Source organism: Megascapheus bottae, chromosome 16 (assembly GCF_031878675.1).
Source record: "Megascapheus bottae isolate mThoBot1 chromosome 16, mThoBot2.hap1, whole genome shotgun sequence".
In the NCBI taxonomy this organism is placed as follows: domain Eukaryota; kingdom Metazoa; phylum Chordata; class Mammalia; order Rodentia; family Geomyidae; genus Megascapheus; species Megascapheus bottae.
Genome location: NC_143524.1, coordinates 46,863,482 through 46,890,780, shown reverse-complemented (window position 1 = coordinate 46,890,780; position 27,299 = coordinate 46,863,482). Strand labels below are relative to the sequence as shown.

Here is a 27,299-nt window from a genome sequence, read left to right as displayed (position 1 = left end):
ATCTGGGAACACAGCAACAATGAAGATATTGATATAAGAGAAAGGATGAATTTTGGGTGGGGATGTTTATCTGTTGATGTTCTAAGTTCACATATAGAAGACATTCTACTATGCTAACAAAGACTGGCTTTGCCAATATTTTGCTTCAATAATGCAGGTATATACACGGTCTGTGATTGAACCACTTCCTATCACTCCAACTCGGGATGTAGCTACATCTCCCATCTCACCTACTGAGAATAACACCACTCCACCAGATCCATTGACCCGGAATATTGAGAAGCAGAAGAAGAAACCCAAAATGTCTGATGAGGAGATCTTAGAGAAATTACGTAAGTCCTTTAGCTTTCTAAACCTTTGGTCCATGACTGGTCAAATATGAAGATGGAGATAGTCTACTGTAAAGCTCTAGATGGTATATCTGATTCATGTGGTTGATTGGCCATTCGTGGTAGACTGGCCATAGATGGTGTTTTGTCTCACCCTATAGCCTCTCTCTCTTTCTTGATTATTTTTTTGGCCAGTCCTGGGGCTTCGACTCAGGTCCTGAGCACTGTCTTTGGGCTTTTTCAAGGCTAGAGTTCTACCACTTGAACCACAAGCACCACTTCTGGCTTTTTTCTATGTATGTGGTACCAAGGATTTGAACCCGGGTCCTCATGCATGCTAGGCAAGCACTCTACCACTAGGCCAAATTCCTGGACCCAGACTCTCTTCTTTCCTTGTCTTGCCAGCTTGGGTTGGAAACCAAGTAAGGATGGGAATAAGGTAGGAAAGAGAATATGGATAATTCATTTTGTGGGCGTCAGAGATGACTGGCAAAAATAAATAAATAAGTAAATTAATTAATTAATGGAAACTAACATATTATAAACCTGTACTATGTAACTGTAAATGACAAAGGAATTTCTGTAATTTTAAAAATTTCATTTTTTAAAAAATTTTATTTGTGATGAATGGGGGGTTGCAGTTACATAAGGTAATGAGTTCCTTCCTTCCTTCCTTCCTTCCTTCCTTTCCTTCCTTCCCTTCCCTTCCCTTTCCTTCCTTCCTTCCTTCCTTCCTTCCTTCCTTCCTTCCTTCCTTCCTTCCTTCCTTCCTTCTTTCCTTCCTTCCTTCCCTCCCTCCCTCCCTCCCTCCATCTGTCCTCTCTCCTCTCATCCCCCATTTCTTTCTCTCTCCCTCTCTTGCTCTCTCTTTTCTGCCCTCCCTCCCTCCTCTCTTTCTTTCCTTCCTTCCTTCCTTCCTCTTTCTTTCTTTCTTTCTTTCTTTCTTTCTTTCTTTCTTTCTTTCTTTCTTTCTTTCCCTCTCTCTCTTTCTCTTTCTCGCTCCTTCCTTCCTTCCTTCTTCCCCCCTCTCTCTCTCTCTCTCTCTCTCTCTCTCTTTCTTCCCTCCCTCCCTCCCTCCCTCCCTCCCTCCCTCCCTTCCTTCCTTCCTTCCTTCCTTCCTTCTTCCTCTCTCTCTCTCTCTCTCTCTCTCTCTCTCTCTCTCTCTCTCTCTCTCTCTCTCTCTCTCTTCCCTCCCTCCCTCCCTCCCTCCCTCCCTCCCTCTCTCTCTCTCTCTCTCTCTCTCTCTCTTCTTTCTTTCTTTTTTCTTGCCCTAAATCACAAAATAGGCTAGAGGCCTGAGGGCAGAACACAAACTTTGTGTTCTTGCAAGTAGACCTTGTTGTCTTTTCCTATCAAATGGAACCTTCCATTTCATTTTTCTTAGCAATCAGAAATGGAGATATATCACTATTTCTGTGATTCAATAAATATTTGACCAAGCATTTATTTATTTATTTTGTGGTATTGGGGTTTTAGGCTTGCTGGATAGGTAGATATTCTTTGATTTTTATTTTTTATTTTTTTGTGGGTCATGGGGCTTGAACTAGGCCTGGGTACTCTCCTTGAACTCTTCAGCTCAAGGCTACCACCCTACCCTTGAGCCAAGCCCCACTTCCTGTTTTCTAGAGGTTAATTGGAGATGAGAGTCTCAGGTCCTTTTGTGCCTGGCTGGCTTTGAACCTTGATCCTTAGATCTCAGCCTCCTGAGTAGTTAAGATTACAGGTGTCAGCCACCTGTGCCCTTTATTCTTTGATTTTTGAGTTATACCTCCCATCTTTTTTCTCTTTTAGTTCTCTTCCTCCACCCCTCTCCCCACTGGAAAATCCTCATGTTTTTACCTGAGGCCAGCCTGGAACTATATCCCTCCTACTTTTGATTCCACCATAATTGGATTAAAATGTTGGAAGTATTACACTTGGTAGACTTATTAACTAGGCTGGCCTCAAACTGATATCTTCCTGATCTCTGCCTCCAAAGTAGCTGGGATTACCACCATGAGCCACTACACCAGGCCTAACAAAATCTTTGCTCTATTTATTATGTCTACTTTTTTTTTTCAAAGAGGATTTGATATGACTGATTTAGCTTAAGTTTTCAAACTGGTATGACTTTCTAAAGTAAGGTTCTGGTTCATTATTATTATTCCTCCCCCCCCCCCCCTTATTTTTTTGCCAGTCCTGAGGCTTGAACTCAGGGTCTGGGCACTGTCCTTGAGCTTCTTGTTTTGCTCAAGGCTAGGGCTCTACCCCATGAGCCATAGTACCACTTCTGGCCTTTTCTGTTTATATGGTACTGAGGAATGGAACCCAGGGCTTCATGCATGCTAGGCAAGCAGCCTACTACTAGGCCACATTCCCAGCCCATGCTTCTGTAGTAATTCTCTGTTTCATCCTAATAATTATTTTCCTTCCTTCCTTTCTTCCTTCCTTTCTTCCTTCCTTCCTTCCTTCCTTCCTTCCTTCCTTCCTTCCTTCCTTCCTTCCTTCCTTTCCTTCTTTCTTTCTTTCCTTCTTTCTGGTCTGAGGCTTGGACTTAAACTCAGAACGTTATGCTTTCATTCATTAACCAGTGCTCTACCAATTGAACCATGTCTCCAACTGCTTCTTAATAATTATTTTTTATTTTTAATTGTTATTGTAAAGGTGATGATGCATAGAGGGGTTACAGTTACTTCAGTCACATAATTGAGTACATTTCTTTTAGAACAGTCACCTCTTACCTTGTTTTCTCCCACATCTTAATAATTCTTGTTTGACTTTTCAAATGTTTTTCCACTAATAAAAATTTCCCTTGCAAACGGTCCTCATAACATGATAAATTAAAAGCCACTTACTGGGTCATCTGTTTATTCCTATATATGACCTTTTTCCCTAAACCAACTTTTTGCTTTTAAAGGACAGTACTTAAGTATTAGCTCCCTGCTGACTGGCCTTAGGAAGTTAGGGTACTTGTGGTGAAGCCCCAGGCTTGCCACTGACTGGTGTTTTAGTTTCCTACTGTTATCATTGAGTTCTATATCATTCCTCCCACCTTTTAAATAGGCATTTTAAAACAGATGAGATACTCTATGTGAGAAATTTAAAATCCTAGTAATTTGTATTATTAGAAAACTATATTGGCACAGGAGACTTAAAAACCAGTCTCAGCTTCTGAACCTGTTTTCTCATTTCTCCTCACTTCTGTAGATGACCTTCTCCCTAAGTATGTGCTTTTGATTTTAACTGTCAGCATTAAATTATTAATTTGCAAATTCATGATTCCAATACTGATGTATACAGTATAGGAGACTGTATACCAACCTATGTGTCAAATTTGGAAAAGTATCATTAAAATTAAATTATCTCTAAATATTATCTCTCATCCTATTTTTTTCTTTCTCATTCAGGTAAAACTTTCTTTGTAGATCTCATCTCATAACTAAATGTATTTGTTTCATTTTTTTGTTTGAAAAATAGTTTACGTTCCTTCAAAGAAAAAAAAAATAGTCTCTGGCTGGGAGTTTGGTCTAATGGTAGAGTGATTGCCTAGCATGCATGAAGACCCAGGTTCAATTCCTCAGTATCATATAGAGAGAAGAAAGACAGAAGTGGTACTGAGGCTCAAGTGGTAGAGCACTAGCTTTGAGAAAATCCAAGGACAGTGCTCAAGCCCTGAGCTCAAGCTCAGGACTGGCAAAAAAAACCCAACAAAACAAAACACAGCCTCCTACTCTTAACCTAACACCTGTTTGCTGTGGGTAGCCTTCAAGAAGTATTTTCCCCTTTTTTGGGCCTCAGTTCCCCATCTCTGCAATACAAATTGTGAAACCCGTGGAACTCTCGTTTCTCTGGCTTTGGACTGGCATAATATTACCTGCTGCAAACCTCTTCTTAGCTTTCTCTGGCTGACTTATACTGATTTTCTAAAACTTGGCTCAGACAGTTCTTTGGCCAAGCCTTTCTGGTCTGTTTCTGTGTTTCTTTCTGTGTCTTTTTAGCATTTTTTTAAACAATGTTATTATATTTTATGGCATCTAAAATGTTTCTTTATTCTCAGTGCCCAACATATGTAGGACATATAATTATTTGTTGAATGAAATAATCAATTAAAAGTGAATGAGTAGCTTTCAGAGGTTTAGAAATTAAGTAGATGATTATGAGTAAAAAGTCAGACAAAACTTTTGGTTGGAATTTCCTATGAAAATCCTTGGGGCTTGCATAGGATATCTGGGATATAATAGGTATTTCTTTCATCTTCACCAATTTCAGGGTTGGGGATTATAGGGTCTGTTTGTATCTTGATCTGAAAAAATGATTAATGGTCTCTCTTTCTTTTAAAGGGAGCATAGTGAGTGTGGGCGATCCTAAGAAGAAGTATACACGGTTTGAGAAGATTGGGCAAGGGTTAGTAGGGGCATTTTCTTTCCTTAATGAAATGACTTAAAATTGTGCTGACATACATGATTTTTCTTTTGTTTAGCCTCTCATAAACCTTTCTTCATCACTCCCCTCACCCATCTGGAGGGTGTTAGGCTGAGCTCAGGCTTGCCAAAATTGTCCTTACACAAGAGATATACTATTAGCTGACCATGTTGCTAAAAATATCACTACAGTGACAGTACAAGAACCATATATTTTCTTAGCACCAAACCAGCGTTCGGATTATAGCCCTGATTTTCCAGATAAACCTTGTTTGCCTTAGCACTGTGACTTATCTGCACAAATATGAAAGAGAACACCCAGAGCTGTAGACCTTCTGAAAGCTCATGTAAGAGGAGTTATATTTCCAAGTGAATGCCAGAATTTATGACTTTTGCTCTGTAGTTTTTTCATTGCAGCTTGAATGCTGTCCCCTTATTACTGCACTCAGTAAGTCTTACCTGAGTTCCTCTTGTGTGTTGGGTACTGGAGAGTAGTAATGCTCCAGAAGACACCCTCCCTGCCCTCAAGGAACTCAGGTACAGAGGAGACAGAAAGACAAGCAATTATGTTTGTAAGTCTTTTACAAATGTTTGGTATGAATTATAAGAACAGGTCAAACTAATATCTAGTAATAGAAGTCAGAATAGTAGAAGTCAACAGGACATTGAAGAGGAGGAAGGAACTTTCTAGGGTGATCTTGATGGCCAATACTGATAGTTTGCACATGTAAAAAAAACACCCAGGTGTCAGGTACTGGTGGCTCATGCCTGTAATCCTCGCTACTCTGGAGGCTAAGATCTGATGGTTACAGATCAGAATTTGCCCAGGCAAGAAAGTCCATGAAATTGTTACCTCAAATTAACTAGAAAAAGGCCAGAAGGGAAGTTGTGGCTCAAGTGGTAGAGCACTAGCCTTGAGCAAAAATGCTCAGTGACAGCACCCAGGCCCTAAGTTCAAGCTTCAGGAGTAGCACTGGCATGCATGCATGCGTGGGTGCACGCGCAAACCCACACACACCCATACACACGCAGATTTAAGGATTACTACTCAGATCCTAAGTTCAAGTCCCAGGATCAGCACGTATACACACAAAAGTTGTTAGTATGCTTAAGCTTTGTGCATATTATTTTGGTAAATTGTAACTATATAAAAAAATGAAAGTAATGATATTTCTACAGATTTACCAAAAGAGCTGAAATTAAAAGGAAAGTGGAATAAAAAGTCTGGCTTGTAGTAGGCTGTTAGTGTTAGTGTAGGAAAACATTGATACTGAGGGTATTGAAATTTGATTTCAGCTTTCTTTTTGTGTACCCCAGAACTTCTGCAAATAAGATAGAGTGTTTCAAATTTAGGAATTTATTGGTATTCACATCTATAATTTAGCTTACTATTCAGAACAATTTTGGATTTTTATCCTGATCTGATGGTTTTTCTGGATTGATATACTTTTTTGAGTCTCAACTAGTATAAGATATAACAGGTAAGATAGTTAACATTCTGAAAAAAATAATTTTGCTTCCTTATAGAGTAATGGACATGCATTTTCATTAGGAAGTTAACTCAAGGCATTCAGAATGTAGCAAAGAAATACAAGGACAAGTGTGGAGAAGTTAAATTCCTTCTCTAGACTTCAGTTTCTTCATCTGTTTCTTCATCTGTTTAGGGAAGAAGGACTATGGATTTACCTCCAAATTTGCTCTTTATCTCCAAAATGTCTGTTTATTAAAATAGATACATAATAGGTCCAGGAATTTGGCTCAATGACAGAGTGCTTGCCTAAGCATTTCTTAAGCCTGGGTTCAATTCTTCAGTACCACATAAACAGAAAAAGCTAGAAGTGGCACTGTGGCTTAAGTGGTAGGCTGCGTTGAGCATAGAGAGGCTCAGGAATAGAACCCAGGCCCTGATTTCAAGGCCTAGGACTGGCCCCCCCCAAACGATATATAAGACATAAATAGATATTGTTTGTTTGCTTTCCCTGACAGATCCGTTGGTGCTAAAGCAAGAATGAAATATTTACTAATCACCTATATTGAGACTTCCTCATTCCATATCTTAAAAAAAGTAAATGTTGCTGGGCATGGTGGCTCAGGCCTGTAACCCTAGATACTCAGGAGGCTGAGATCTAAGGATCTGGGTTCAAAGCCAGCCTGGGCACTAAAAAGTCTGTGAGACTCTTACTTCCAATTAATCACCAGAAAACCGGAAGTGGCATTGGTGCTGTGGCTCAAAGGGTAAGGTGGTAGCCCAGGCCCAGAGTTCAAGTCCCACAACCAACAAAAAATAAAAAACTGAAATAAATTTATAAAAAGTAAATGTTGTACCAGTGTGATAAATTAGAACTGTTACAATTTTGGCTTGTCCCTCCCATTTAAGACTTGAAGGCAGTTATGTTTCACATGTTTATTATTATGTCAGTTCAAAGGTGGAAATAAGGTACAAACCAGAAATAGCTTTCTAATGTAATATGGAGACAGACCAAATGTCCAGTCCCCCGAGGATTGTACAGGTTTACCCTTTCAGGGAGGTGTGTATGATATGATCCGGGGCAGGGTAAAGGATAGGAAGATAGTCTCTAGCATACACTTTGTAACAGAAAATGATCAGACAGGATGATCAGGTAACTGTTAATACAAATAAGCCATTTTTACTTGATAACCAGTACTACTTTATGACCGGTTTCCAGGCAGTAGCGAGGCTTCCAATAAAGAGTACTGGTTAAACTGAAAGACATTCTTAAATTGGCTTTTCCTCCTGAATTGACAGGAATTCTCATGGAAGTAAACACTCAGGAGTTTCCTGAATGTGTTCTTGCAAAAGAGTAGATGTCTTCAGGTTGCATCATCTGTAGTTGATATGGCATGTATAGATACAGATGTGTTGTAACTTACTATAAAATAATCATAAAGTGAGGGTTCTAATTTTTACAAATGAATGTGATTACTCTCATAGTATTTTTCACTATATTCCATCTGTTTGTTTATGTGTATATACATACATGTATACATGTGTGTCTGGTAGGATATTGTATGTTTTGTTGGTTTTTTTTTTTGTTGTTGTTGTTTTTTGTTTTTTTTTTTTGTTGTTGTTGTTTTTTTTTTTTGCCAGACCTGGGCTTGAGTTTAGGACCTGAGCACTATCCTTGGACTTTCAAGGCTAGCTCTACCACTTGAGCCTCAGCACCAGTTCCAGCTTTTTTTTTTTCCGATGTATGTGGTACAGAGGAATTGAACCCAGGTCTTGGTGCATGCTAGGCAAGTACTCTACCACTAAGCCCAACTCCCAGCCCTAGGATTTTTTTTTTCTTCAGTACTTGAAGCACTTTCCCAGGGCCTCACACTTGTCAGAAAAGCCTCTGTCACTTGAGCTATGCCCCTGACCTTTTCGTGTTTATTTTGTGTTTGAAATAGTTACACTAACTGCCTAGGTTGGCCTTATAGGGTCACACTTACTTCGCCTTTAACACATGAATCTCTGGCCTCCACTTCCAAGTAATTGGGTTTACAGATATGCACTACGAGCCTTAACAGTATTATTCTTACCCAGAAGGTGGGACAGAAGTAATATCTGATTTTCTGGGAATGTTTTTATTTGGAAAATACATTTAATATCATTTTATATTTGAAAATATAACAACTAAGGACCATTTAATAATACAAACTACAGAAAATAAAATAGACATATCCTCTTGACAGGGTAAATGGTTGAAAGTTAGATATTATAGGTCCATAATATCCCATAATTTCAGAGTGGGAAGTGCATGTCAAGATCATTTTGGATACCCAGTGTGGTGGGTCACACCTCTAATCCTAGTTACTTGGAAGGCAGAAATCTTGGAGATCATAGTTTGAGGTCATCCCTACTTCTTCCTCTCAAGTAAGTGAGACTTCATCTTAACAAAAAAAAGCTGATTGTGGTTGTATAAGTCTGTTTTCTATTACCAAAAGAAAAGAAGAGAAAAGCATAAATAGACTTATGGTCCGGGCCTGTGCAGGCAAAACTTTGTGACTGTGTCTCAAAAATAACCAAAGTAGCAGAGAGACAGTGTTTATGCCTGTAATCCTAGTTACTCAGACGCTGAGATCTAAGGATCTCTGTTAAAAACCAACTCAAGCAGAAAAGTATGAGAGACTTGTATCTCCAGTTGACCACCACAAAGCCAGAAGTGGAACTCTAGTTGTGGTAGAGTATCCTGGCCCAGACTTTAAGCCCTTAGCACCATCCCATTTTTTTTTAAAGTAAAATGGGTAAAAGGTCAAGTACCTGCTTAGCAAGTATAAGACCCCAAGTTCAAACTCTAGAACAACATCAACAACAAAAAGATTCTTTATGGAATAGAGTCTTGGAGCTGAATACTGTTGCTGTGTTTACTACCAAATAATGCTGTTCATATACAAGAATGAGAGGAGTAGAGCTATAGCTTAAAATGGTAAAGCCCCAGTCTTGAGCAGCAAAGCTCAGGGACAGCACCTAGGGCCTGAGTTCAAGCCCCATAACCGACAAAAAAAGAAGGAGAGGGCTTATATTTGCTGCTGTCATTAACACTGTGTTTAGAGCTACATTTAAGTTATCACTTCATTGAATACCTGTTTCTTTCCCTTTCCCTTCCCCTACCCCCTTTTATTTAGTGCTTCGGGAACTGTGTACACTGCAATGGATGTAGCCACAGGACAGGAGGTAAGTGTCCATCAGCCCCTGTTATCCTTTCAGTTCTACATTTCCTTTTTGTTTGGGGATAGTTTCTAGTCCTTCTTAGTTCAACAAGGACATTTGTAGTTTCTTCCTGTACCATTGTAGAATCAAATAGCAGATTAACATGAGACTTTTTCAGAAAAGTTATCATAACTACAATTTGGAAAACAAACTGAGTTGGTAAGGGAAGAGTGGCCCAGGTGAGTCAAGAGGTGATTGTATAGTTACAGGTAAGAGACAATGATCTAGATTAAATAGCATATGAAGTAGATGGATTTGAGAGTTACTTAGCAGTTAGATTTGACAGCATTTGGTGATTGAGCATGAAGATGACGTCCAAGTAAGTGATAGCATTTAAGAAGAAAGAAAAAGGTGGAGGTATAGGTTTGAGGAAGTTGTTATTGCCCAAGAAATCTTGTGTGATTGCCAAGTGGGAAATTGTACAATATAAGCCATTTAAACCCATGTCTCTTGGCTCCTAATCTAGTCTAGTCTAATGTAATCTGTTCTTTCTATTACTATGTGTCCAGGATCCTCATATTCCTTAAGCCAGAAGAATTCTGACTCTTATAATGGTAACAGGAAGTTGTGCTCAGTAAAATAGTAGTGAGGAAAAAGTATTATTAACATACCAGTTTTAAAGATGTGACTCTGATGCAGAGGTAAAAATAAAAGAGAATACTAGTCCTAAAAAAAGTGAATCCTTAAGGGTAGGTAATACTTTCTTCTCATAGATAAGGATTTTTAGGATAGTTTGCATAAATAACCATTTTGTAGAGTTTGCTTTTAGTGATTAACAGGGACTGGGTTAGCTTATTTTATTATAAAGGTGATGAATGGGGGAGTTCTATTTACATAAGTAAGATAGTGAGAACTTTTCCTTTTTAGTTTTTTTAGCCTCCTAACACTATGTGTTTCTATCTTGAAAGCCACAGTAGACCTAAAGTTAGGTACACAAGGCTCCTGCTTGTGATGTTTCTGGCCTCATAGGTTCTATGGTCCGTGATAGAAGGCAGGCAGACGATAGGTGCTTCCTGGAAATCCTGGAGGCTGCCTGTGTGAGAAGCTGGTCACGGGAAAGAGACACTTGACTTCATTATGTGGCTGTCTGTGGTTACAGAACTATGAATGGAAGCAAGTCCATTAGCGGTGGCTAATGCAGTGTGGTCAGGAAGGCCTTATTTCCTGCCCCAGGGAGTGTAAATCTTTAGCTGATGCTCTGTCTTTATGAATGAGTGATTATTGGGGATTATCCAACTGGGAAGAGCAGAGCTTTTGTTACATATAGAAAGTCAAGAGGCTGACTTATCAGGAAGCCTTGCTCCTTTTTTTCTCATTTGAGGTTGAGAATGGAAGAGATGGGAAAAAAAATGTTAAAAGGAATAATTTGCTGGGCACCACTAATCTTGCCTGTAATCTTACCTACTCAGGAGATTGAGATCTGAGAATCATGATTCAAAGCTAGCCCAGGCAAGAAAGTCATTGAGACTCTCATCTCCAATTAACCACCAGAAAACCAGAAGTGGTGCTGTGGCTCAAAGTGATAGAGTACTAGCCTTGGGCTGAAGAGCTCAGGGACAGCACCTAGGACAAGAGTTCAAGCCCCATGACACCTCCCTCCCCCCAAAAAGGGAATATTTTTATTTCTTAATAATTATATCATCTGCAGAAAACAATCCATAGTTGACTTGAAGATATAATAGACCATTTTACTATAAAAATTTGAATCATTCTTTATACTTCTTGCTGCTTCTAGGAAGACAGTTTCGTCCTATTAGATGCATATGTTCTTGCCCATTAAGCAGGAAAAGGGGAAAATATTTCTAGGGAATACACACACACACACACACACACACACACACACACACATAAATATATATATATATATATATATAATTTTTTTTTTTTTGGCCAGTCCTGGGCTTGAGCTCAGGGCCTGAGCACTGTCCTTGGACTTTGACAAGGCTCGTGCTCTAACTAACCACTTGAGCCTCAGCACCATTTCCAGCTATTTTTTCTATGTATGTGGTACTGAGGAATCGAACCCTGGTCTTTGTGCATCCTAGGTAAGCACCTACCACTAGGCCAAACTCCCGGCACCTAGGGAATAAATATTTAACAAACAACTTAAAGTACATTCCTTTGAGATAGAGTCCATTGCTGATTTGTGTGTGTGTGTGTGTGTGTGTGTGTGTGTGTGTGTGTGTGTGTGTGTGTGTAGTTTGGAAACAAAGAAAGCAACCCTCTGATGCTCTCCTGTCATGCTTTTAATTTTCATATTCTTTAAAGAACAGCTGTCCATCTGTCCATCTTATTTATCTATCTGGATCAAGCAGAAGAGACCATGTGCTTTTATTCAAATGTTTAGAAATTATACTCATGTATAGGCACATGCATACACTTGCACACCCATACCCATATACTCCTAAATTTCACACAAGGTAATATGCCAGAAGTTTAAGCACAGATAGCTCACACTTGTAATCCAGGAGGCTGAAATCTAGAAGGTCATTTTTCAGTGCCATCCTACACAGAAAAGTTTGCTATACTCCATCTCTAAGAAGAACCAGCAAACCCAAGATATTATAAGGACACCTTCTCAGCTATGTTCATCTCTGCACTATTCACAATAGCCAGGCAATGGAAACAATCCAGATGCCCCACTGCAGATGAATGGATATATACACAATGGAAAATGTGGTATATATACACAATGGAATTCTATATAGCTAACAGACAAGATAAAATAATGGCATTCGCAGGGAAGTGGATGAATCTAGAGCGAATCATGTTGAGTGAGACAAGTCAAAAGGCCTAAGGAACAAAAGGCACATGGTATCCTTAATATTTGGCTATTAAATCCAAAGAGTACAAGAGCGAGGACTCAATAACCGCATACCCAAAGCTATGGACATGGTAATGGAAATATAAACATAACTATATAGACATAAAAACCTATGACTCTGTAGACATAATGTTTTATTTCATAAATTAATATTTTTCTATGACATACAAACCCTTAGCCTAATTTTGATTAAATTCTAAATACTAAGTCCCAGTGATTATAAATAGAGATTCCCTCCTTGAACACTTGTTTGTTAAACTTGTCATTTAAAATATGATGTAAAAATCAATGTTAATAAATTCTTTAATTAAAAAAAAAAAAGAACCAGCAAAAGGGGCCAGGAGTTTGGCCTAGTGGTAGAGTGCTTGCATAGCAAGCACAAAGGCCCGTGTTTGATGCCTCGGTACCATATACATAGACAAAAGCTAGAAGTGGTGCTGTGGCTCAAGTGGTAGAGCTCTAGCCTTGAGAAAAGTCCAAGGACAGTGCGTAGGCCCTGAGTTCAAGCCCCAGGACTGGCAAAAAATAAAAAATAAAAAGAACCAGCAAAAACCATATGTAAGAGGCCAAGGGGCCAAGAGCTTAGCCAAGTGGTAGAGTGCTCGCGTAGCATGCATGAAGCCCTGGCTTCAATTCCTCAGTACCACATACACAAAAAAGGCCAGAAGTGACACTGTGGTGCTAGCTTTGATAGAGTATCCAAGGACAGTGTCCAGGCCCTGAATTCAAGCTCCAGGACTGGCAAAAAAAAAAAAAGGCCATGGGTAGATGTATGGCTCAAGTGGTATTATGCCAACCTAGCAAGCATGAGACTCTGAATTCAAATCTCCACCACCACTCCAGTTTAAGAAAAATAAATAAATAAAAGGAGAAAAGCACGAGGTTTCCTTTAGCCTGATACAAAGCTTTTGATGTGTAGAAGTGATGTTAGATGTTCTAAACAGAACAAAGATCCTTAGTGTATGAGGCTCTGTGGGAGTAGGGTAAGAGTGAGATCATGAAAACTTTTAATATTGAGCTGAGGAATATATTTAGACAACCTGAAGCCATTATGCTTTTAAACAGAAGGAAAAGTTATCTTTGTTGTTAACACATTCTTGTGTAGCCTAGCCTCTCCTCAAATTTATGATCCTTCCACCTTCTAGAATTACATGTATATAGAAGCATACCTAGCTCTAGCTTCTTTTAATATATTGTAGGGTGTGTGTGTGTGTTTGCTTTTTGTTTGTTTTGTTTTATGTTGGTCTTGAATGCAGGGCCTGGGCACTATCCCCGAACTACTTTTGCTTCTGAGTAGTTTGTTAGAGAGTCTCCTGGACTTTCCTGCCCAGGCTGACTTGGAACTGCAGTTCTCAGATGTCAGCCTCCTAAGTAGCTATATATTGTGATTTTTAAAAAGAATTTCTCTTGAGCCAGGTGTGTGGTCTAGTGGTAGGGTACTTGTCTAGCATGCATGAAGTCTTGGGTTAGATTCCTTACTACCACATACACAGAAAAAGCAGGAAGTGGTGCTGTGGCTCAATTGGTAGAGCGTTAGCCTTGAGAAAGCCCAAGGGCAGTGCTCAGGCCCTGAGTTCAAGCACCAGCTCTGGGAAAAAAAATTCTTTTGGTCTGTATCAGTGGTTGAACTTGGGCTGATATTCTACTATGTGGGCCATACCTCCAGCCTTACTTTTTTGCTGGTTATTTTGGAGCTGGAGTCTCACAGACTTTTCTGTCCAAAACTCAAACCATCATTCTTCTAGGCATGAACCATCAGCCATCAGTTAAAAAATATTTTTTCTAGCTGGGCCTCACACCTATAATCTTAGCTACTCAGGAGGCTGAGATCTGAGGATCACAGTTCACAGCGAGCCTGGGCATGAAAAGCCATAAGACTCTAATTAACTACCTGAAAATCAGAAGTGGCATTGTGGCTCAAAGTGGTAGAGTGCTAGCTTTGAGATGAAGAGCTCAGTGGTGGTGCCCAGACCCAGAGTTCAAGCCCCACAACCAAAAAAAAAAAAAAAAAAGTACGTACAAGTTTAATCCTAACCTCAGTATTATCAGAATAAGAGATCTTTTTAAAGTAGGGTTTCTGATTTAATAGGCTTCACATGGGGCCCAAGAACCTTTGTTTTCATAATTGTGCTGGCTCAGGGACTGAGAGCTGTTTTCCTACCATTAAATTATGAATTACTTGAGGGGCAATGCTATATATTAGTTATCTTTGTCTTCTTTGTGCTTAAGATCTGGCACTGAGTATATGCACAGTAAATGTTGAATACACACTGAATGCACTGTGATTTCAGGTGGCCATTAAGCAGATGAATCTGCAGCAGCAGCCGAAGAAAGAGCTGATTATTAATGAGATCCTGGTTATGAGGGAAAACAAGAACCCAAATATTGTGAACTACTTGGACAGGTATGATGGGTTGGCCTCAGCAGAGGGTTGGGGCCTTGGGCATGTAAAACAGTTCCAAGTTCTGTCTGCTGTGGTGTTGAGCTCTTTTGAGTCTGACCTTGTACAACAGACACCTGATTGCTGGAAAATCCTCTGGGTGATCCTGAACCTTATCACTCTGCCTTCTAACAGCTGATCCTAGTCCTGTTTGTCCTGCAAGAGTCAGTATCTAGGTATTTACCTCTTTCTACATCCTGAGTATTACCTTGCCCTGCTCTTACTCATGAGGAGTTCCTAGTGTGTTTCTATTCTTTTAAAGTGGGGTGCTCAGTAATCAATATTTCTGATTTACAGTCAGAGAGCACTGTGGAGAGGGATAGACTTGCCAAACTCAGCACACTTTATGATTTCATGTGTTTGGACTTTTAGGGTGCCTCCTAAAGTTGTAGCAACTAAAAATCCATTACCTCGTATTATACTACAAATGTAGAAATTTTTAGCTGTCTTCAACAAATATCATTTTTATTATCTCAGCTTGTCATTATAACCTGTCAAAAAAAATTCTTCCCTTCAGTGCAGTAATAGTGATTGTAGTTAGCATTGTGTTGGCTTTGCTGGGTGTGGTCTTGTGAGGTAGTCAGCCTTTTGCCACCGTGACAAAAACTTCAGGGAATAAAAACTTACTTGGTTCAGGGTTTCAGAAGTTTCAGTTCATAGTTGCTAACTCCATTGCTCTTAGGCCTTCAGTAAGGCAGCAACATTATTGAAGAAAGGTGTCACAGAGGAAATCCACTTACCTCATGGTGTTCAAGAGGCAGAGAGCCAGAGCTAGAGAGAGGGAGAGGTAGTGGAGAGGGACAAGATACCTCTTTCAAAGACACACTCATGTGACCTTTGATTGAGGCTTCACCACCTAACAATCATTATCACTTATGACTGGATTGATCCATTGATGACATTCGAGCCCTCGTGATTCAGTCGCCTCTCAATCACGTCACTGCCTAGGAACCAAGTCAAAAAACATGAGCTTCATATATGCAGGACAGTTCATATCCAAACCATAGTAGTTTCGTTATAGTACACAGATAAGGAAACTGAGATCAGCAAGTCAGTAAATAGCAAACTACAGTTTTTAATTTGAATATTCCTGGCACCAATATCTATGCTGTTTCTATCATGTCATTCTTTTCTTTATAAAAATCAAATTTCTGCCAAGCGTGGTGGCTCACGCCTGTAATCCTAGGGTCAAGGCTGAGATCTGAGGATCAAGGATCTAAAGAGGTACAAAAGCCAGAGGGGCACTAAAGAACTAGAGACTCCAACTAACCTCTAGAAAATGGGAAGTGGGGCTGTGGCCCAAGGGGTACGGCAGTAGTCTTGAGCTGAAGAGCTCAGGGACAGTGCCCAGGCCCAGGGGTAGGGCGGTAGCCTTGAGCTGAAGAATTCAGGGACAGCGCCCGGGCCCAGAGTTCAATCCCCCATGACCCACCAAAAAAAAAGAAATTTCCTACTCACGTTTGAGATACATCATAGATACTGAACTAAGTCTTGAGCTCTACTGCATCTTGATTCTTTTACTGTCTATGTAACCAAAAGAAGATCTGATTGAATTGACACCTGATGAGCCTAGTGGCTCAAGAGAAAGCAAATGGGGAAGGAAGTTTGCATTAATGCCAAAGAGTGGAGAGGGTGGATCTTGGCTCATAAATCAGCTTCTCACTCTAGACACCTGAGTCACAGACATAGGAATAATAGGATAAAGAGATAAGCCAACAAAACGGAGGCATATATATGTATATGCGTGTGTGAGAATAGGCCACAGTGATCTAGGAATTTAGGTAAGATTTCCTTTTGATCTTTTTATGGTGTGGTATTTCTAGTCATGATGGTTGGTGGTATCTTTAATTTACATCAACTCTACTGGGAGACAATGTATCACCTAGCTACATGACTTCCAAAATTAGTGAATGAGCAAGTGAAACTAGGGTGTTCATTGAGTTTCTTTCTAACACTTGGGTGGCATTACCAGCTACCTCTGCCTGTCCCACATTCCCAAGTATTGTTTTGTGCTTTCTTTTTGGTATCTTTAAAGAGGAAATGAGTTGGACTTTGACCTTCCTTATATATATGAAGTTGGTGGCTCTACAGGAGAAAGCTTTATTCTTGAAGATGGCTGTGTGTCTTTGACATGGGTCCTAAGTAGCGCTAAAGAATCCTCTATAGTTATTACTTATCTTTAAGTTCCTTAAGAATGTATTATAGGGGCTGGGAGTGTGGTAGGGTACCTGCCTAGCATACGTGAAGCCCTGGGTTTGATTTGTCAGTACCATGTAGACAGAAAAGACCACAAGTGGCACTGTGGCTCACTTCATAAAGAAAAGAGATGTATTTGGGCTCCTGGTTTTAGAGGAACGAAGTCTAGGAGCCTCCTGTAGTAATGGTCTTCTTGCTGAAAGAGTCCTGTGGCGCTGCAGAGCAGCACCTGGCAGGAGACTGGGAGCATGTGTGTTTATGTCTATGCATCTGGTCCTCCTCTTAGGAAGCCAGCAGGGTTTGATCGTGGTGGTTTCATCTAAACCTAATCACTTTCCAGAATCTTCACCTTTAAAAACTGTAGTCAGATTAAGGTTCTGTTCTCTTACTACCATTAATATATGATGTAAGTGAATAAAATCGTGCAAGAATTCCTGGAAACAGACCATATTTAATCCACAACAGCTGTCAATAAGGATATGACATATCTTATAAATTGATTTTCCATCTTACAGGCACAAAAACAGTAAAATGTAGGACCATAGTAATGAAGGATTCATGTTCTGGGAGTGAGATCGGAAGACCTGTAGGTGTGTTTATTGATCATACCTTAATGTACCAGAGGCTTATACTATGGAATCAGAAGTAAACAGCACTCACTCTAAGCCTTCAAATAACACCTGGTCTGATATGGGGGAAAAATACCTCTAAATACAGATGAGGGTATCCTTAATCTGAGAACTCAAGTGAGGACCTGTGGGTTTTGTGAGATGACCCAGAGAAAAATTCCAACCCTGTTCTTTTCCAAATGTGCAGTCTTGGAGCTTTCCTTTGAGATAGAATTTTTTAATGTGCAGATTGGAATTTTTGGGGGCCAAGTAACACCATGTCTAATAACTTTCTGCTGAGGCTTGTAGTAGGGATAAAACACGTGGATCTCTTTGTCCTGTCCATCTTGTATACTGATAGGCTCCCTCACCCAATATAAGGAGGAGGGGTTTAGGGAATAAAGGGAGAGAGATCTTCCTGTCTTGATGAAGCTGCTTGGTGTCTCTGTTCGTGCTCCGGGGTAAGAAGGCTGAGCGCAGGAGGACAGTGGGCCCCTTCCTTTCGCGGCTTGGCCTGGTCTGGGTGTGTTTTTCCCCATATTCCCCCCCCCAGTAGAGAGGGACTGGGGATGAAGGACCCCGACAGGAACCATGAAGTGTTTGAGACATCTTGAGTCTGGTTTGCTTTGTCTTTGCTTTGACAGTGACATGTCATAATGCAGACAAAAGGGGCCCTGTTCAGTGCCCACAGATAGTCACTTGGATCCTCCTTGTCTTCCCCCAGTGAGTCTAAGGGTGAGAGATTCTAAATGTGTATTGTTTGTTCATTATAGAAAGATTAGGCTCATGGTAGTGATAACTTTTTACCCAATTCACAGTTATCTTTTGATAACTGATAACAGTTATCTTTTGATAACTGATAACTGATCTTCGTTCAAGTGGGCTAGACCAAAGACTAAGTGACTTAGAAGCAACACAAACTGGGAAATTCAAGGCATAGCATTAGTAGATTCACTGTCTAGTGATGGCCCACTTTCTAGTTCATAAATAGTTTTCTTGTTTGCACAGGGACAGTGAGAAGCAACATTCTGAAGGGTCTTATCTCTAGTTTACTGCCAGAAAATTGCAAGTGGCACTGTGGCTCAAGTAGTAGAGCACTAGACTTGAAGAGCCAGCGCCCAGGCCCAAAGTTCAAGCCCCACAACCAACCAAAACAAACAAAAAAATGGTTCTTTCTAATATTGTTAACATAGACTGAATTTCCGCCTTTTCGAATGTCTTTATGCTGCTTAGATGCTTTGAGAGCTGTGGGAGTCATTCTAGTCCTTCGAATTCTAGGAGCATAGCTGGATGGGTAATGAAATGGGTAGATGGCTAAAGTTATATTGTGATGAAATATGGTTTTATTATATTCCAACACTATGTCCTATATAATGTTCTTAGTTCTGCCCTTTGGGGTTTCACAAAAGATATGTACTTTTTCCAGGAGTATGCTTAAATGCTTTAAAGTTGGTGTTTCTTATCACAGATTTGCTTTTCTCCAAAGTAAAGGAATCTAGACTTCCACAGCTGATCAAGCTACAGTTTTACTCTGTATGCGTATTCCTTAGCCTTTGAAACTCAGTGCATGGCTCCTTATCCTTTGATTATTTTTATCCTTTGTCTGTTCTCCTGTAGTTACCTTGTAGGAGATGAGCTATGGGTTGTCATGGAATACTTGGCTGGAGGTTCCTTGACAGATGTGGTGACAGAAACCTGTATGGATGAAGGACAGATTGCTGCTGTGTGCCGTGAGGTAAGACTAAGGGCAAAGAAGCCTTGAGCAGGAAGTGGCCTCTGTCTTCCTATTCACAAGATACGCATCCAGTGAGCCTGCAGCCTGGGCTCTGGGGAAGTGGGAGAAATTAGTCTTGGCACTACCATAGTGCCTTGTATTTTATCATTTCTATCATCATGGTTATCCTCACTGCTTCTACTCTCTCTTCTGTATGTCTACTTGCTCAAACATGAAAATACATAGAAAGAACATGTTTGCTTAAAGGAAGCTTAAAAGATGAAAGATAGCATGGAATGTTAAAAGATCCTTAGCAGGGCCAGGAGTTTGGCCTAGTAGTAGAGTGCTTGCCTAGCCTGCACAAAGATCTGGGTTTGATTCCTTGGTACCACATACATAGAAAAAAGCTGGAAGTGGTGCTGAGGCTCAGGTATTAGATCTCTAGCCTTGAGAAAGTCTAAGAACAGTGCTCCGGCCCTGTGCTCAAGCTCAGGACTGGCAAAAAAAAAAAAAAACAAAAAAAATCCTTAGCTAAGAAAAGTCTTGGTTCATTCTAAAGCCAGTCCTTTGGATTCATTGTTTTTCTCCTGTCTTGTTTCATATGTTTTTGTTTTTGTTTTTTCTCCCTGTACCTGTGCCACTTCAACAGTGTCTGCAGGCCCTAGAGTTCCTGCATTCAAACCAAGTCATTCACAGAGACATCAAGAGCGACAATATTCTTTTGGGAATGGATGGCTCTGTCAAGTTAAGTAAGTCTTAAAAATGATGGGAAAGGGGGAAAAAAGGAATGAAGGGACAGTGATGAAAGGGTGACATTGATGCATTGTACTCACAAATTAACATGTTGAATTGAAATCCCTTCATACAACTACTTAAGGGTAATTTAAAAAATAAAAATAAAGAGCCTAGTGTTGGTGGCTTATGCCTGTAATCCTATCTACTCAGGTGGCTGAGATCTAGGGTCACAGTTTGAAGTAGTGCAGGCAGAAAAGTCCTATGAGTCTCTTATCTCAAATTAAGCAGCAAAAAAAAAAAGCCAGAAGTGGAGCTGTGGCTCAAGAGTTAGAATACTAGCCTTGAGCAAAAAATAAAAACAAAAATGCTTAGGGATAATGCCTAGGATCTGTGCCAAGACTGGCACAAAAATAAGGAATTGACAAAGAGAATGATAACACTTTTCTCCTTGTACAGCCCTTCTCCGTGGGATTATAATTAATCATTTAACAATCACTACAACAACCACCAGAGTCTGTTATTTCAGGGAATACTGTGGACTCTGTAAAGAAGTGTATATTCCCCAGTATTACCCTATATCTTTTTTATGGTTTCTCCCATTCTTTTCTACTTTAAACAAACAAATTTTGGTTGAATAACTATTCTGCAATATGTTGTGGTGGGCACTGAGGGTATGTTTTCCCAACCTTCAAAGAATTTTCAGTCTAGTGTGAGATTCTTGTAATAATTTTTAATTATAAGGAATTATTTATTGCCAGGCTTGATGGCTCACACCTGTAATCCTAGCTACTCAGGCTGAGATCTGAGGATTGAGGTTCAAAGCCAGCCTAGACACTAAAGTCCATGAGACTCTTTTATCTCCAATTAACTACTAGAAAATAGAAAGTGGCGTTGTAGCTGAAGAGCTTAGGGACAGTGCCAGGCCCAGAGTCAGAGTTCAAGCCCAATGACCAACAAAAAAAAGAAAGAAAGACAGATACACACACACACACACACACACAATTGGGTCAAGCAGTCATGACTGAAATGTGTTATTTGGATGTCAATCTCTGGACTTTCTAGTTTGAAAAGGTCGGAAGCTAGAGATGATGTTTCTTATTGTCCTCCTGCTCTGTTGAGGGTGAACAGGGAATAGGGTAGGAGATGACAGCAAAGGTGGTGGTCAAGTGACTCCTAGTTGGTGAGACAAGGATTGCAGAGCCAAGAGAGTTTGAAACATGGGCAGGCAATAGTACTTGCATAAGGAGTATCATAAATATTTTATCTTTTTCTCTCTTCCTTCTGTCTAGCCGATTTTGGATTCTGTGCACAGATAACTCCAGAACAGAGCAAAAGGAGCACCATGGTGGGAACTCCATATTGGATGGCACCCGAGGTTGTAACACGAAAGGCCTATGGACCCAAGGTTGACATCTGGTCCCTGGGCATCATGGCTATTGAAATGATTGAAGGAGAGCCCCCATACCTCAATGAAAACCCTCTGAGGGTGAGTCATTTGTCCTATTTCAAATTTTCTGGGCCACTGTCTCTTGTCCTAAAAATGGGATTCTGGCTACTCTATCAGGCTTTCACATGGACATCTGTTTTTGTTTAATTTTTTTTTTTAATTGTAAAATGTCTGACGTTGGGGCTATGAGTTTGGCCTAGTGGTAGAGTGCTTGCCTAGCATGCACAAAGACCCAGGTTCGATTCCTCAGCACCACATACGTAGAAAAAAGCCAGAAGTAGTGCTGAGGCTCAAGTGGTAGAGCTCTAGCTTTGAGAAAGTCCAAGGAAAGTGCTCAGGCCCTGAGCTCAAGCCCAGGACTGGCCAAAAAAAAGTCTAAAGTTTATTACGCTGACCAGCCAGGGCTAACTCAACTCAGGAATGAGCAGCCTACATAGATATCTTTTATGGCTATAAGTAGACACTCATACTGAGTGTGCTACTGTGCATCTATAATCTCAGTATTAGTGCAGTTGAGTCAGCAGGATCATGAGTTTGAGGATACTCCAGGTAAGATCCCATCTGAAAAAAACAAAACCAAAAACCACAGCAAACCTTGACACTGTTGAACTTAACATCAATGTTAGGACTAAGGATATATAATTCAGTATTTGTGTCTACTTAGTATGATAGAAGGCCTCAGCACCCTGTTCCCCAAAATATGTAACTATTTGATTATTCCTATCACATTCAAGACATTCTGATAACTTGAGACCTGAAACTTTGAAATGGCTACAGGAAAACAGTGGAAGACATAAGCATAGGCAGTAGCTCTCTGAGTAGGATTCCCGAAAGCTCAGCATATAAGAGCAAGAACTGACACGTGAGCTCACATCAAATAAAAATGTTCCTGCAAGACATCAATGATTCATGCCTATAATCCTAGCTACTCAGGAGGCTGAGAGCTGAAGATCACAGTTTGAAGCCAGCCTGGGCAAGTCTGTGAGACTCTTTAACCCCAATTAACCACCAAGAAAATAAATAAATAAAAGGCCAGAAGTAGCTCTGTGGCTCAAGTGGTAGAGCACTGGCCTTGAATAAAAAATTGAGGGACAGAACCCTGAGCACCAAAAAAAGAAGAGTTCCTGCACAGCAAAGAAAACAGAGATGTGTGTCTAGAACACCAGAGAACAATATTTTAAGGAAACTGGATCACTGTGTCAAATGTGACAGTGTATAATGAGACTGAGAAATAAACATTGGACTTGCCAATATGGAATTTATTAGTGACATTGAAGATCAGTTGTCAGTAATGATAGGGATGAAGCCCAATTTATGAGAGTAGAAGTTGGGATGGTATTTAATGTTTCTTTTTTTCTCTTGAAGAAATTTTGCTATGAAGATGACAGATCTTCCTAAAGAGTTATAAATGAAGTAAAGTTAGAAAGAGGTGAATTAAAAGATGATTTTGTGTGCTAATTTGGAAACATCCAGTAGAGATGTGGTAATGGTCGTGCACAAAAAAGATGACAATGGCAAGAGTGATGGTCTTATTTTCATTTAAATTTTATTATCAGGATAATATATAGGAGGATTATAGTTACATTCATAAGGTAGTGAGTACATTACTTCCTGAAAATTGTTAACCCTTCCCACTTTCCCTCCCCCAAGAGTAGTGGTCTTAATTAGATGAGGGGGAGCAGATAAGTGGCATTAGAGAAAACATGGACAATCTATTGTAATAGGAAAGGAAAGCAGAGTATATCAACAGAGATGTACATAGGTTGGTAATATTGTTTTAGGAGAACTGTGGAAGTTATTCTGATGGCTTTTGTTTTTCTTAATCTATCTCCCCTTTAGTAAAGGAATTGGTGTTGTTGCTGGTAGGCAAACATCTACCCTTACCTACATGCTCACGTCATCCTTGGATAGTTTTGATTATTGGAAAGGGCTTCAGAGTACCAAACTGAGACTTCCCAGTTTTACCCTTTGGTCCCACCTTTGTTCTCTGATTCTGCACATGTAACCCATCCTCCTCTGCCTCCAACTGGCCTTGCCCATTTGAAGACAATAGCCAGTGGAGTGGTACAAATAAGATGGAGAAGAGAGTCAGGTCAGGTAAAATGGCTCATCTCTGTAATCCTAGCTCCTTGGGAAGGGCTAGGAGTGAGAGAATTGGGACTGACCTGGACAGAAATTTCATGTCTTCTCAACCTGTAGCTGACTGAGCTCACTGGTGGACTCACTGTCTTCCCAAGTTATATGGAAGGCTGAAGCTGAGAGGATTTCATTTCTAAGCCAGACCAGGCAGATAAGTCTTTAAGACTTCAGCTCAACAGAGGAAAGCTAGACATTGTGGTGCATTCCTATCCACCCCAGCTATGATGGGAAGCCTAAGGTAGTTGTACTGTCACCCAGGTACATACCTGAGCAGGGAGTTAACTCCTATCTCAGTGAAAGCAGGATCAAAAGTATGGCTCAGTGGTAGAGGGTCTGCCTTGCAAGTGCAGGGCCCTGAGTTCAAGTACCAGTGCTGGGAAAAGCAAAAGCCTAGGATAGAATCAGAGCACATGTACTTTGAATGGTGTGATTCTAGGCATAGTTATATGTGTGATAGTCCTTCCTGACTATTACCTAGAGTTACTGTGGTCATTAAATGAGAAAGAGCTAAATAAATACCTTGTGAATTAAAGTGTTGAGCGCTTGTAAAAGCTTTCTGTTACTGTATTTTTCTTTACCTTTCCCAAGAAAGAGTTGGAAAAGGCATGTGGGAAGTGAACATTCCTTCTTAGAATCCTCTCCCAAAGGTGGAGGGCACCTTTTGAACTACTCAGGTGATGGCACCAACAATCATTTCTGCCAGAATGTGGGCAAATGTTTAACTCACCAAGCTAAATAAATAACAAGCCTTCTAGATCTGTAATCAAGAAAAGTAATCATGTTTAGGTCTGTAATTCATTTCATAAGTTTATGAAGTGCTTTCTAAATATACTCTTAATTTTTTTATAGACACAAGTCACAGGTACTACTTTATAAATAAGGAAGTTGGAAATTGGGTGGCAAACACATAGTTATATGGCTTTTAAATGGTAAACCTGATCTTTAGATCATATTCTTTACAGAATGTCACAGTTGCCTCTTTATATCCTTGAGCATTCAGCAGCTGGCCGTCTTTTTAGAGGGCATGTCGGAGACCAGGTGAAACTCGAGCTGAACCTTAACATGATTCTCCATTTACATTGACAGGCCTTGTACCTCATTGCCACCAATGGGACCCCAGAACTTCAGAACCCAGAGAAGCTGTCTGCTATCTTTCGGGACTTTTTAAACCGCTGTCTCGAGATGGATGTGGAAAAGAGAGGCTCAGCTAAAGAGCTCCTGCAGGTAACTACCCATCCTCAGGGAAGCGCCTAAGCTAAGTAATCACTAATCACCCTTTCTATTTTATTTTTATCTGTGAGGTCAATAATGAACTAGGCTTCCTCTCACAATTGCACTGTATTGGAGTCATCCCTGGACCTTTTTGTCACAATAGTCCTTTAGCTCCTTCAGCTTATTAAAACTACACATCAGCTGGGTGCTGGTAGCTCATGCCTATTTAAAAAAAAAGGGGGGGGGGGCTGGGAGTTTGGCCTAGTGGTTAAAGTGCTTGCCTAGCATGCATGAAGACCTGGGTTCGATTCCTCGGTACCACATACATAGAAAAAAAAGCCAGAAGTGGTGCTGAGGCTCAAGTGGTAGAGCTCTAGCCTTGAGAAAGTCCAAGGACAGTGTTCAGGCCCTGAGCTCAAGCCCAGGACTGGCAAAAAAAAAAAAAAAACCCTAGAAGTAGAGCTGTTGCCCAAGTGATAGAGTTAGCCTTGAGCAAAAAAAGCTTAGTGACAGCATCCAGGTCCCAAGGTAAAATGCGAAATCCCACCACTTAGGAGGCAGAGAAAAATAGGATCATAAGTTCAAAGTCAGCTTGACCCTATGTACTGTGCCTCCACACAAGGGCCATAGAACACTTACCTAATATGCACAGGGCCCTGAGTTCCATCCCTGGCATGGCAAGAGTTAAAACCTCTGTCTATCCTCCTTAAAATTTACTTCTTGAGCTCCTATTGAACTTCAGTATCTTTCTTTAAGACCTCCTTTGTTTTGCCTGATTAATCTGGCAGCGTTGGTTTGAGTCTCAAGGAGCAGCTGTCTGAGGAGTTAAATTAGATTTTCAGATATTTTTAGCGAAGCAATGCAAGTTTAGAGACTAGTTAGTGCAGTCTTTGGAGTGTTCACCGTTACTTTGGAAACCTCAGATGTTTGCATTAATATTCTTCTTGTTTGTAGAGAGTTTACAAGGTTATATAGACCCTCAGAGAGAGATTTACCAAGAAATTTTAAAATTCCACTTACCTAATCCTGAAGTTACAGAATGGTGTGGGGTTTTTTTTTGTTGTTGTTGTTGTTTTGCCAGTCCTGGGGTTTTAACTCAGGGCCTGGGCACTGTCCTTGAGCACTTTCTACACAAGGCTAGCACTCTGTCACTCGAGCCACAGTGCCATTTCTGGGTTTGTTTTTTTTTAATATGATACTGAGAAATCAAAAACAGGTCTTTGTGCATGGTAGGCAAGCACTGTACCGCTAGGCCACATTCCCAGCTGCAGAATGGTTTTATATGATTGCAAAACCTGCCTTTAAGGAGGCTTTATCACTTGTATTCAATAATTATGTCTCATTACAATCATTTCTAGTGTCCTTTTGTTAAAGCATCTGCTAGTGATTTAGTTCTAAGTATCACTGTTAATCAGCTTTGTGGTAGTGATTGGTCTACCTGCTGTGTCACTTACTTGTGTATCACGAAGCCCAAGAGTAACTGAGCAGAGCGGGCAGGGCAGGACCTAGCTCACTGCCCTGTGTTAGTTATGAACATCTCTTTGCACTGGATTATAATCTCTGTTTTGTTAATCTCTGTTTTATCTCAGACCCAGGAGCTGACTCAGATCTGATTAGCTTAAAGTATTTTTCTGCATTGTAAATATCTTTGTATTTGGGGTTATTTATTATAGAACAGGAAGTGGTACTGTGGCTCAAGTGGTAGAGGACTAGCCTTGAGCTGAAGAGTTCACAGCAGCATCCAGGCCCAGAGTTCAAGCCCCATGACCAACAAAACAAAAACAAAACAAAAAATTATAGAACATTGATCTGTTAGCTGGGAGATCAGAGTTCTGCAAAGTAACCCTTAAAACAGATCAATATAAGGCCTGGAGTTTGGCCTAGTGGTAAGTGTTTGCCTGCCATGGATATAGAAAAAGCCAGAAGTGGTACTGTGGCTCAAATGGTAGAGCTCTAGGCTTGTGAAAACCCAAGGACAGTGCTCAGGCCCTGAGTTCAAGCTCCGGGACTGGCAAAAAACAGACCAATATAGAATCTCCTTTATCTTTCACATGAGTTGTATTGTAGAAACCTTAGGCATTGGGAAATGTGCCAACGCTATGCTAAGCCTGAGATTGGTGAAGATATCATTCTTGACTAGCTACCAAACTGCAGTGAGTGCCTCCAGAGTTTTCTTCCTAATAATATAGCCAGTCATTATAATATAGTTTACCACATTTTAAATATTTAGCACTTGTATATGTATGCATGCATGTGTACCTGAATGTATGTATTCTTTACAGCAATCCACTGAATTATAGATTCTGTAATTCCCATTTTTATAGTGAGAAAATTGAAGTTAGTACATTTTTCAGCATTCTATAACTCACAAATTTTGGGTCCTGCATTTCTGCCTATGTCTGGCTTCAGTTTGTATGCTTTTTGGCCACTGTTCTACAGACTCACTAAAAAAGTGTCAGAACTGGGAAGATTTACAGGGCTTATCAAATTTACTTTGTTCAGAGAAACAATTGGATGCTGGGTTACTTCTTTGTCAACTCA

General features: G+C 40.2%; 1 protein-coding gene across 6 annotated transcripts in view; it reads left to right on the top strand.

Moving 5' to 3' along the window:
- Positions 1–27,299, top strand: part of Pak1 (p21 (RAC1) activated kinase 1) — a 128,654-nt gene that overhangs the window by 98,120 nt on the left and 3,235 nt on the right. For all 6 annotated transcript variants that reach the window (XM_090348481.1, XM_090348480.1, XM_090348483.1 and 3 more), the window contains 8 exons: positions 158–332; positions 4,649–4,712; positions 9,359–9,407; positions 14,559–14,671; positions 19,129–19,246; positions 19,875–19,974; positions 21,250–21,446; positions 24,633–24,770. In XM_090348481.1, coding sequence (XP_090204607.1) covers positions 158–332; positions 4,649–4,712; positions 9,359–9,407; positions 14,559–14,671; positions 19,129–19,246; positions 19,875–19,974; positions 21,250–21,446; positions 24,633–24,770 — 954 coding nt within the window. The remainder of the gene's footprint in view (positions 1–157; positions 333–4,648; positions 4,713–9,358; positions 9,408–14,558; positions 14,672–19,128; positions 19,247–19,874; positions 19,975–21,249; positions 21,447–24,632; positions 24,771–27,299) is intronic.